General features: G+C 42.0%; 1 protein-coding gene across 2 annotated transcripts in view; it reads right to left on the bottom strand.

The window, feature by feature from the left end:
* Window positions 1–12,528, bottom strand: part of ROCK1 (Rho associated coiled-coil containing protein kinase 1) — a 172,642-nt gene that overhangs the window by 73,838 nt on the left and 86,276 nt on the right. For both annotated transcript variants that reach the window (XM_048840418.2, XM_048840419.2), the window contains exons 8-9: window positions 9,314–9,452; window positions 5,441–5,532 (exon numbers count right to left, since the gene is read on the bottom strand). In XM_048840418.2, coding sequence (XP_048696375.1) covers window positions 5,441–5,532; window positions 9,314–9,452 — 231 coding nt within the window. The remainder of the gene's footprint in view (window positions 1–5,440; window positions 5,533–9,313; window positions 9,453–12,528) is intronic.

Raw genomic sequence — 12,528 nt, 5'->3', positions numbered from 1 at the left:
AGATGTCTGACAGAAGTCCATGGGTTACTCTACATCATTGCTTTGCAGATATCTGATACTTGTCCATTTCTGATGCCGCCTGAGCTTCGGTGGAGTGAGTCTGATATATGATGGGAGAGGTATACCAGCCAACTGGTAACATGAGGAGATTCTTTGTGTATCCATTTTGAAAGTCATCTTGATGAGATGGCCTGACTTTTAGAGTGCCTAGCTATAATGAGAAATAGACAGGGCCACAGACTGAACAGTTTGATCCTCTCAACATAATAAAGCGAAGTCCTGGACACAGCTAGTACAGTAGAATCTCAGCGTTATGAACACCAGAGTTACAAATTGACACGTCAGCCATACACCTCATTTGGAACTGGAAGTACACAATCAGGCAGCAGCAGAGAAGGAAAAAAGCAAATACTGTGTTAAACCTAAACTACTAAAATAAAAAGAAAAGCAGCATTTTTCTTGTGCACAGTAAAGTTTCAAAGCTATATTAAATCAACGTTCAGTTGTAAACTTTTGAAAAAAACAACCATAATGTTTTGTTCAAAGTTACGAACATTTTAGAGTTACAAATAACCTCCATTCCCAAAGTGTTTGTAACTCTGATGTTCTACTGTATAGGCAATTTCTTTTCTCCCAGTGCCTAGTATGGTTTCAGGAAGAAGAAAGGTAGGTTGATTAACTGGTTTAGATGAAAATCTGAGACCACCTTGGGAATGAATTTCAGATGAGGTCTTGCACCATCTTGTCTCTGGGGTGTTGTATACGGGAGCTCAGCGTAAGTGCCAGAAGCTCTCACACTCTTCTGGCCAAAGTAATAGCCATGAGGAAGATTAACTTCAGTGCATGTCAGGAGCATTCTGAGAGGTTCCATGAGGCTTGGGAAAATTTGGTTGAGCTCCCAGGCAGGAATAAATTCTTCACACAGTTGGTAAGTATTTATTCCCATGGAGGAACTCTGATACGGTCAGATGAGAAAAGAGAGAACTGTGTAAGTGAACAAAAAGTAAAATTATTGCAAAGTGGATCTTAACAGAACTGAATGAAAGACCAGCCTTCTTCCAGAGCAACAGATACTCAAGGATCTCCAGTATCAAGACCTGAACTGAATCCAGACCACGTTGATGTGCCCACGTTGAAAATGTCTTCTATTTAGAAGAGTAAGTCTTTCTGGCTGACATTTTCCTGTTTTGTATCAGGATTTTCTGGACGCAGTGACTTTGGGTCTGGATAGAGTAGCTGTCGCAGCCAGACCTAATGGTCAGAGCCAGAGTCCATAGTCATGAGACAGGAGTCAAAAGTCAGGATACAGGGATCAGAAGCAAGAGACAAACTTGAGATCAGAACCATGAGTCAGGAACCAGAGTCAGGCCGGCTCAGGATACTAGGAGGTTAGAGGCTGGAGAAAAAACTGGAGATCAGGAACCACAAATCAGATGCCATGAGTCAAGCCAGGTCAGGATGCTGAAAAAAAAAAAATCAAGCCAGGGGAGCAAGAAGCAGAAGGCACACTGTCTGGGACAGGGTGAAGCCCAGTTGTTGAAACAGCTTCCTGGTCCTGCTGTTGGCTTAAGTACGGCCAACAGCTCTGGGACTCTGCCAATAGGACCCCAGGGGCAGAGCCTCAAACTGAGGCTGGGTTTCATGGATCCTAGGTAAGCAGTTGTCAGTAGGCTATCAGGTGGAGGTTTGGAGCGTGGCCACTCCCATTAACAGACCCAAGTTTGAGACAGCGGGTCATGACAGTAGCTGTCAATAGTGTTGGAAGATCAGGTGCAGGCAGTCCAGAAACTAAATGTATATCTGTAACAGTTCTGTCATCCAAAACTGCCTCTGCCAGTATGGAGCTTACATTAATAGACTCTGGGTACAGAAATTGTCACTCCCCTACCACAGCCAGCCAGATGGGGATTTGAACCCAAGGCCTCTAGCATTGGGAGCAGAATCCACGTTCCTACCCCATCAGGCCATCTAGGAGAACATTAGTGGCTTTTTCTCCTCAGATTTTGGAACTCACCCTGAATATCAGAAAAATCAGTGGAAAGGCATATAGGAGGCCTTGGGACTACTGAAGAAGGAGGCATCTAGTATCAAGCCCAGACTCAGGCATGGTCTGGAATAGTTCTAATCATTGGTGGGAAATAGGTACTGTAACAAAAGAATATCAGACCTCTGATGGACATCTGCAGTGACCACTCAAGAGAAATTACAGATGGTCTACTCAGGAAGTCTACCAAGTTAACTCCTGGGAAGTGAAAAGCCATGGGGGTAAACTTTTGTAGGTGGCACCATGGCTTGGGTTTCATATCTTCCAGACAGAGGAGAGAGAGGCTTGTGCCTCCTGGCTTGTTTATCCAGAGCATGGCAGAGGTGTCATCTGCCAGGACGTGCACTGTGGAATTTTGAAAAACAGATAAAACTGTCATGGATGCTACCCTGATGTCTCTGAGCTCCAGAACATTGATGTGGAGCTCCTTGTTTTCTGGAGACTAGGTCCTTTGCATTTGTAAGTGACCCAGGTTGGCTCCCCACCCTGTCCCTGAGGCATCCATGATTAAAGTCCTTGTCAGAGAGGTGGCAGAAGAGCAGTACCCTTCCACATGTTTGTGGGTTCCTTCCACCATCCCAGTTCAGCAACAATGTAAGGTGGACTCATAACCTTCTTGCTCATTTGGTGTTCTGCAGGGAAACCAAGCAATATGAGCCAAAGTCGGAGCAGTCACAGATGAAATCTGGCAAGTGGCATCACATATGTGCACACTAACATATGGCCTAGCAGTCCCAGACACATGTGGTCATGTTTGAGTCTTTCTTGAGCCCTAGTGATTGCACTGACAGAAGGTAGGCTATCTTCGGGAAGGTACGCCTTCATCGACCTGGAGTCAACAAAGGCTCCTATGAACTCTATCATCTACAGTGGCAAGAGAAATGATTTTTTGTAGTTCACCAGAATGCTCAATTGAGATAACAGGGAGATGGCATAATTCCAAGCTTGCCGCCATCTCCTGCTAGGATCTTCCCTTGATCAGTCAATCCTCCAGGTAAAGGTAACAGTGAATGCCCCTTCTTCTGAGACATGTCACTATTACTGATAGGCACTTTGTGAAGACTTTCAGAGTTGTGGAGAGTCCAAATGGCAGTACCTTGTGCTGGTTATGACTGGGCCAGATGGAGGCTACATGGAAATATACATCTTGCAAGTCAAGAGTTGCACACAATTCTTGAGCATGACGTGATGGAATTAGAAAGTGTTACCATCCTGATTCTGAGGCAGGTATTTGTTCAGTCTCCTCAGGTCTAGGATAGAACAAAACAACAAAAAAAAACCTGTCTTCAGGATAAGAAAATATCAGGAGTAGAAGTCTCTTCCCTGAACTCTTGCACTATGTCTTCTACAGCTCCTACACACAACACTTAAACAGGCTGTCATGATAAGAAGTCCCTGAAAAGGAACAGGGAAACAGGGTGGATAGGAGGCATGCATTGGAAATGCTCCCGCAGGCAGGTGTGGGGGGGAGGTGGGGAGGCAACCCTCCAAAGTTTGGGGACTGTTGTCTGGATGGCCTCCACTTCAGTAAAAGAGGGACCAATCTCCCTGTGGACAGGCTGGCTAGAGTAGTCTGCAGGGGGTTAAACGAATAGCAAAGAAGAGGGTAAAAAGAGGGAAGATACGAGCACTCAGTTAGCACAAAATCAATATGTTGAGAACAAATTTAGTCAAGAGCCCAAAGGACATGAAGAGAAGAAATTCCTGAATTGCCTACACACTAACACTGGGAGCCTGGGTGGCAAACAAGAGGAATTGTTCATGAGCATAAATTTGATCTAGTTGGTATTACTTAAATCTGGTGTGACGATTCACGATTGGATGTTAAAATCAACGGTTATAATCTATTTAGGAAGTACAGAGTGGGCAAAGGGGGTGTGTGGAGTGGCTCTCTACATCAAAAATGGGATTACTTGTTTCCAAGTCACTAAAAACTTGGAAGAAAATGATCTCGAATGCTTATGGATCAATTTCCTAACAGATAAAGCGTAAGATGAGCTATTAGTTGGTGTCTGCTGCAGACCACCAAATCACACTAGGGAACAGGATATGACCACTTCCTTGCGCACCTGTCTATACGGGGGAAAAAAACCTGCGCAATCACGTGGGTCCTTCAATTTGAGTGACATGTGCCAATACTAAAACACTCTTGGAATTTCTAAATGTTATAGATTACAATTTCCTAACTCAAAAAGTTTTGCACGCAACACGGGGAAACTATGTTAGACCTTGTTCTAACAAAGAGGAACTGACCACAGAACTAAGAGATAATGGTAGCTTAGATACAAGCCAGAGATGGTAAGGCTCAAAACCGCTCCACCCTTTATGCCCTCACACCAGAGCATGAAGAGGCTCAGGGTGCATGCACAGTTCCAATGGACATTGCTATTCAAAAGAATCCAATCTTGGGCACATGAGGTATATGCACACCTACAATGGGATCCACACTGACATATACTCAAAGAACACTGAACTACATCAGTACCAGCCATTACCCTCTCCCGTAAAAATCTACCTCCTTGGGCTTGATGAGCATGACCTCATACCACCCACTCTGAAAAAGTGTGACTGCACAGTTCTTACCTTATACAAAAAGTTTTATCCTTGTGAGTTCGGTTTATGAAAAAAATTTAAATAATCTTTATAAAAATAAAGATGAAGAGATTCAACCCTGAATCAAGCTATAAAAATAAATAAGCCACAGCACTACCCTCCCAGGCATAAACCTGAACAAACAGGCTTTACACTGTGTTCTAAAGGTTAAACTGACGCGATTTTGTCAGACCCGTGGGAGAAAGAATGCAAGAGTTGAATGACCCTATACTGAAAACTTTGCCTCCAGCTCCCAGGCTTTCAAAGTGAGACATGATTAGCAAGAAGTTACCAGTTGAGCGCCACTGTGTGATGACCCAGAGGAGAATTATTCAGATAACTCAGACAAACATTGTGCTTAAAAAAATATAGTTCCTGAAGCACAGTGATAATATGCTTTCTATGGCTCAAACCAATAAGCAAGCAGACAGATGCATTCTGTACCACAAACTTCTAAGACACTTTAATCCCATGTAAAAACTTTCTATTGTCACTTACCTTCCAGAAGCTTATGATATCATTATGAATTAAGAAATAATAAATACAGAAGACAATATTGCTAAGAAACTGATCTGGTCTAAGCATTTGCTAAAAGAAAAAAAATAGACTGAAGAAAATCTTGAACTATGTGGGAAATCTAAACAGACTTGCCTCTTAGCAAAGTATTGAGCAAAATGTTAATTACATTAATTCAGTATTTAAAGAGAAAAAAGCCTTCCATTAGAACAGACAGGTGACAGCCCTTTTGCTGATACACCATGTAAATAAGAGAATATTACTGCTTCAGTACAAAGAACTACTTACTGTCTCTAAGAGTTTCCCAAGCCCACTGATCATTTTTGAAGAAGAGGTGTCGTTTGATTTCTTCTACACCATTTCGTCCTAACCTCACTTCCCTATAAACAAATGTTTAAAAACAAACAAAAACAAAAAAACACCATGTAAGATTTTTCCTTTCCTTTAACAAGTTCAAATATCCTAGAGTTTAGAGGTGAGAGTCTACATCTGCCAACTAAGGGCAGTATAAAAGCTCTAGTTTCTCTGAATTTGTAACACAGAATGCCCTATACCAGCACAAGTAGGTTCATGGCGTTTCTTCCCTTCATCCCATAATGCAATCTGGTCTTAGGTCTTGTCTACCACAGGAAAGTTTTACTAGTTATACTGATATAGTCGTATCTGTAGAACATCGCTCCCTTTCCCCACCCACCCCCATCTATATGGACTCTCATTCAGGTATAGCTATCGCATTTTTGGTTTAGCTTAAACCAAATATGCCAGAGTTATAAGTGACATAAGCTAAACATACTAACCAACGAACTCCACTCTTATTCTACAATTAGAGTACCTAAAAGGAGATGTTATACTGATACAATTATATTCATTTAAATTCACACCTTTGGGCATACAAAATAAATTTTTAAATGTAGACAAGGCCTTATGCTATCAAATTTGCAGCTAAAGAAGTGTCCCTTTAATTTAAGGAACTGGGCCCAATTATTCTCTCACTTCCATTGTTTCAGAGTAACAGCCGTGTTAGTCTGTATTCGCAAAAAGAAAAGGAGTACTTGTGGCACCTTAGAGACTAACCAATTTATTTGAGCATGAGCTTTCGTGAGCTACAGCTCACTTCATCGGATGCATACCGTGGAAACTGCAGCAGACTTTATATACACAGAGAGATCATAAAACAATACCTCCTCCCACCCCACTGTCCTGCTGGTAATAGCTTATCTAAAGTGATCATCAAGTTGGGCCATTTCCAGCACAAATCCAGGTTTTCTCACCCTCCACCCCCCACACACACACACAAACTCACTCTCCTGCTGGTAATAGCCCATCCAAAGTGACAACTCTCTACACAATGTGCATGATAATCAAGGTGGGCCATTTCCTGCACAAATCCAGGTTCTCTCACCCCCTCACCCCCCTCCAGAAAACACACACACAAACTCACTATCCTGCTGGTAATAGCTCATCCAAAGTGACCACTCTCCCTACAAATGTGCATAATAATCAAGGTGGGCCATTTCCAGCACAAATCCAGGTTTTCTTACCCCCCCCCCACCCCCATACACACACAAACTCACTCTCCTGCTGGCAATAGCTCATCCAAACTGACCACTCTCCAAGTTTAACCAGAACGTCCGGGGGATGGGGGGGTAGGAAAAAACAAGGGGAAATAGGCTACCTTGCATAATGACTTAGCCACTCCCAGTCTCTATTTAAGCCTAAATTAATAGTATCCAATTTGCAAATGAATTCCAATTCAGCAGTTTCTCGCTGGAGTCTGGATTTGAAGTTTTTTTGTTTTAAGATAGCGACCTTCAACTTCAAATCCAGACTCCAGCGAGAAACTGCTGAATTGGAATTCATTTGCAAATTGGATACTATTAATTTAGGCTTAAATAGAGACTGAGAGTGGCTAAGTCATTATACAAGGTAGCCTATTTCCCCTTGTTTTTTCCTACCCCCCCCCACCCCCAGGACGTTCTGGTTAAACTTGGAGAGTGGTCAGTTTGGATGAGCTATTGCCAGCAGGAGAGTGAGTTTGTGTGTGTATGGGGGTGGGAGGGTGAGAAAACCTGGATTTGTGCTGGAAATGGCCCACCTTGATTATCATGCACATTGTGTAGAGAGTGGTCACTTTGGATGAGCTATTACCAGCAGGATAGTGAGTTTGTGTGTGGGGGGGTGGAGGGTGAGAAAACCTGGATTTGTGCTGGAAATGGCCCAACTTGATGATCACTTTAGATAAGCTATTACTAGCAGGACAGTGGGGTGGGAGGAGGTATTGTTTTATGATCTCTCTGTGTATATAAAGTCTGCTGCAGTTTCCACGGTATGCATCCGATGAAGTGAGCTGTAGCTCACGAAAGCTCATGCTCAAATAAATTGGTTAGTCTCTAAGGTGCCACAAGTACTCCTTTTCTTTTTGTGACTTCCATTGTTGTAAATCAGTAACTCCATAAAAGTCAGTTTCATTTGCTGTAGGTGAGAGGAAAATCAGGATCATTATCTCTTGTCCAAGTTCTTTACGATATAAACAGTATTCACTGACAGCATTCACACACTTTCAGAAAGAGCAGAACCAACCAATCAATAACACTGCTCCATATGACTCAGTCAACTTTCCTATGCAGCATTTCCATGTGCAGACCACTGCTACTTGGCTACAATGCAAAAGAAAATGAAAAAGACAGGTAAAAAAAGAAAACAATAAAAAGAGGGGAGAGGGAAAAGGATTGAGAAGGCAAGACAAGGAAAAAAACGACAGACCGAGAAAGATGAAATGAGAGGAAGAGAAACAGACAACAATATTAGGGCAGAGGTAATGGCAAGGATAAAAACTAACACTGGTACTCCACATACAATGTTCACTTTAAAATTGAAATAAATTATTACAATTAGATTTTTTGTAGTCCACCAGACTACCATAAAATAAAATGTTACCCTTATAATAATCTAAAAATTTTTAAATACAATTTTTTCTTACTTCAGAACTTAAGATTCTCTCTTCTCTTGCCATATACTCACCTAGATATTTGTTTACACTGTTGGAGCCTGGATAACATTTAACCCCATGCTCTCAAAATCCCACACTGAATTTGAAATGTCCAGAATTAACTTTCCTATTGTCTTTTTATGGAATTTAAAAGATTGATTTCCCAACTATGTTTTCAATTAGTTCCCAGGTAAGCATGTAATTCTGTTTTTAAGCGTTATTAATTTACTCTAAAATCAAGCAACTTCCATTTAGCAATGTAGCAAGTGCTATGTCAAATTAACAATTTAAAAGTTTCCATGATGAAAAACACTTCTCATGTGTACAAACTGTGAATTAAATGCGAATTTAAGATAGGAATGCCAAATTGACATTTCAAGTCTATTTTTATTTGCAAGCCCTATTGATGAGAGTGGAATAACATTTGAGATGCTAGCAACTGAACCAACAAAATTCTCTGGTTCCATTGCCCTTATCACCTGGGGAATCAGAATATCACACACACACAGTCTTTACTTTTTAAGGGAATGTGAGTTGGTTTTTGTAACTTAAAAGAAAAGCCTATCGAAGCTTATAGTGAAGAATAAGATTAGATGAGACTAAATATGCAGGCTGTCTGTTTTAAAATCTTTTTTTTCTGTAATGTTTTGTTCCAACTAGTAAATAAAAATAGTCTTTTTTAAGGATTTAGTCAATATGACTATTCACAGGTTCCCAAACGGAGGAAATGCAGATGCCTGAAACCTAGTCAGGCCTATAGGGTGATATGCAGCTGAAATACACACAGTAGTGTACAGGTATCCTAGTCAAATAAGGGGAGAAATTGTGAGATTCCAGCCCAAGAAAGGTAAAGAGACGTGGAGGGCAGGAGAAGGGGAGAAGAAAAAAAAAAAATGAAAATAAGTAAACCTGATGGAGGTGCACTCAGAGAGACAAGAAAAAGGATAGAAGGTATAGCTGGCCTCACATCTGTGAGGGTGTCTATATGGTAGAAGAAATATATTACATAAAAGGTCAGAACAATGGATGTTTCTGATACTGTTCAACAGTTTAGAATACCACTAGAAAATCATGTATACACAAAATGCTTTTTTTGTTTTGGTCACAAGAGGAGAAAATGTTATTAACAAAAACTTATTTAAAATTCTGAATAAAACTTTGAGCTATTTTACCTGTCAGTTAAGAAGGCACATATAAGGTTTTTTGCATCTTTAGAGATATCATTATCATCAGGGAAAGTAAGAGAGTTCTTATGGTTCATAATCTTACTATATGTTCCAACCAAGGAATCCGCATAAAAAGGTGTATCACCTGAAGAAACAGCAGTACAAAAATTAAATATCTTAATATAATGTAAATATCAAAAGTAGTGGAAGTTTTAATTTAGAACATTTTATTTCTTTATCATACACTGTGCCTTTGAAGGCTCTCAGTGCCCATACACAATTAGAAGTGCATACATTCTTCTTTAATAAAAATATCTACTAATAGTCCCCATATTTGAGTTCTATAGCACACCACTTACTTAAAAACTTGATGTTTGACATACAATGTGCAAGTTTCTACTTTTTGTGCACATTCATTTTAGACCTTAATAGGTATAAAATAAGTATTTCCAGGCTCTATAGTAAAACAAATGCCTAAGGAACCTTAAACATTTGATTATAACATCCTTTTAAAACATCTAAGGTTTTCAGACAATGCCTCAAAAGGAAACACAATGAAGATCCCATTATTATCCGTCTTTCATGTTACTCAAATTACAAGAAACAAATTTGTCACAAGATGTCTTGATATATGCTGGTATGCAGCTGAACTTCATTGAATGGCTTGAATTTTTAATTTTTCTAATTCAACTTTGACATTCCTGCAGTTATCTGGATTATTGTTGAACACGAGCCAGAGTTCGCCTTGCTTCCATTTTTACAAAATGGAAATCAAGAAAAACATAACATTTTGAATAGCTCTTGGAGAAAATTTTAAAAATGCCATTAATGAGAAGTGTATGTAAAAGTGTGGGGAGAGGGACCTAAAAAAGGGAGACAAGTGTGGGGAGTCTTGGCTGGAAAAAAACAGTTACTAACTTTTTGTAACTGTTGTTCTTTGAGATGTGTTGCTCATGTTCATTCTATGCTAGGTGTTTACATCGCACATGCACAGTTGCTGGAGATTTTTTTCCCTTACTGGTATCCGTGGGACCAGCCGTAGGGTCTCTGCAATCTCTGCAAACATGCTGGGGCTCTGTAATCTCTCAGTTCCTTCTTGCCAGTAACTCCGATAGAGGAATAGGAGGGCAGGTCATGGAATGGACACAAGAAACACATCCTGAGAACAACAGTTACAAAAGGTTAACAACCATTTTTTCTTCGAGGGCTTGCTCATGTCCATTCCATGCTAGATAACTCACAAGCAATACCCCCGAGCTCAGAGTTCATGGACATGCTGATTGCAACATTGCTTTCCTGAAACTGGCATCGTCATGGGCCTGTTTCATGAAAGCATAGTGGGATGTGAAGGTATGAACAGACTACCATGTTGCAGCTCTGCAGATGTCCTGGATTGGTATCTGTGTGAGGAACACTGCTGACAAAGCCTGGGCTCTCACGGAATGAGCGATCATGATGGCCAGAGGCGGAACCTTTGCCTGCTCATAGTAAGCTCAGATGCAGGCAGTTATCCAGGATTAGAGTCTTTGGGATGACACCGGTAGTCCTTTCATCCTTTTCACTACTGCTACAAAAAGTAGTGTAGACTTACAAAAGGGCTTAGTCCTCTCAATATAGAAGACCAGGGCCAGCCTAACATCTAACATATGAAGCAGATGTTCCTCATCAGTGCTGTGGGGCTTTGGAAAGAAGACTTGCAGAAAAATGTCCTGGTTGTTATGGAATTGCGACATCACCTTCGGGAGGAAAGCCGGGTGGGCCTGCACCTGAACCTTGTCCTTGAAGAACATCATATAAGGGGATTCTGAGTCAGGGCTTTGATCTCGGAAACCTTCTGGCCAAAGTGATCAATACTAGGAAGGCAACCTTCCAAGAGAGGAGCAGTAAGGAACAAGATGCCAACAGTTGGAAGCGGGAGCCCCAAGAGCTTTGATAGGACCAGGTTTAAGTCCCATCGGAAAATCAGGTCACAAACTGTATGCAGCGTCTTCCAAGTCCTTGAGGAACCTGATCATCATCTTGTGTGAGAAGACTGATCTGCCCTGTATTGAAGGTAGGAAGGTGGAGATGGCTGCCAAGTGAACATTAACAGATGATAGAGCCAGACCTCGATGTTTCAGGTAGAGCAGATACTTCAAGATGGACTGCAGGGAAGACCAAGATGGAGAAAGATTCCATGTGGAGGTCCAAAAAGTGAAATGCTTCTACCTAACCATCCACCAGGACTATCTACTTGGCTTTCTCCTACCTAGCAAGACTTGCTGAACCTGATTCGAGCAGTCTTGCTCCTCAGGGTTCAGTGACGCACCAGCCAAGCCATCCGGTATAGGGAGGTAAAGTCTGGGTGAAGCAACCAGCTGTGGTCTTCCAAAATCAAGTCCAGATGGGGTGGCAGCGCTAGTGGACCTGCCACTGAGAGGTCCAGAAAGATGCTGAATCACTGCTGGATAGATCATGATATCATGAGATAAGAGAGTTATCATGATAACCTTTGCCTTGTCCCTCTTGATCTTTAGGAGAACCTTGTGAACCCAGGGGATCAGGAGGAAGGCGTACAGCAGGCCATCTGCCCATGAGAGCAGGAAGGCATCGGAAAGGGAGCCCTTACTGAGCCTGTGCACAGAACAGAACCAGTGGAATTTCCTGTTCTGTCTGGTGACTAACAGGTCCACCAGGGGAGTTCCCCACTTCTGGAAGATAACACTGGTGACCTCTGAGTGAAGAGACCACTTGTGGCGAGAGGAAAAGGACCTGCTGAGATGATCTACCAATGCATTCCAGTCTCCCTGGAGGTGCGAGGCCTCAAGACGAATAGCGTGCTTCATGCAGAAGTCCCACAATCGGAAGGCCTCTTGACTCAGAGCTGAGGATCAAGATCCCCCTTGCTTGTTGATGTAAAACATCAAGGCCATGTTGTCTGTCAAGACCTTCACGACCATGCCTGAGAGCTTGGGGGTGGGGGGGGGGGGGAACGACACCTGGCAGGCCAAGCGTATCGCTCTGACTTCCCCAACTTTTACATGCAGGGAGAGTTCATCCTGGGTCCTAAGACCCTGGGTCCTGAGTCTGCCAATGTGGGTTCCCCACCCCAGGTCTGACACATCTGAAACCAAGGTTACTGTCAGATACAGGGCACCAAGAGGCACCTCTTCATCAGAGAACATGGTTCTCTCCACCAAGTCAGAGAAGCGAAGATAGGCGTTGGAATTCTGAAAACCAAG

Source organism: Caretta caretta, chromosome 2, assembly GCF_965140235.1.
Source record: "Caretta caretta isolate rCarCar2 chromosome 2, rCarCar1.hap1, whole genome shotgun sequence".
Classification (NCBI taxonomy): Eukaryota; Metazoa; Chordata; order Testudines; family Cheloniidae; genus Caretta; species Caretta caretta.
The sequence above is the reverse complement of the archived record's forward strand: the minus strand, read 5'-3'. Positions and strand labels throughout refer to the sequence as shown.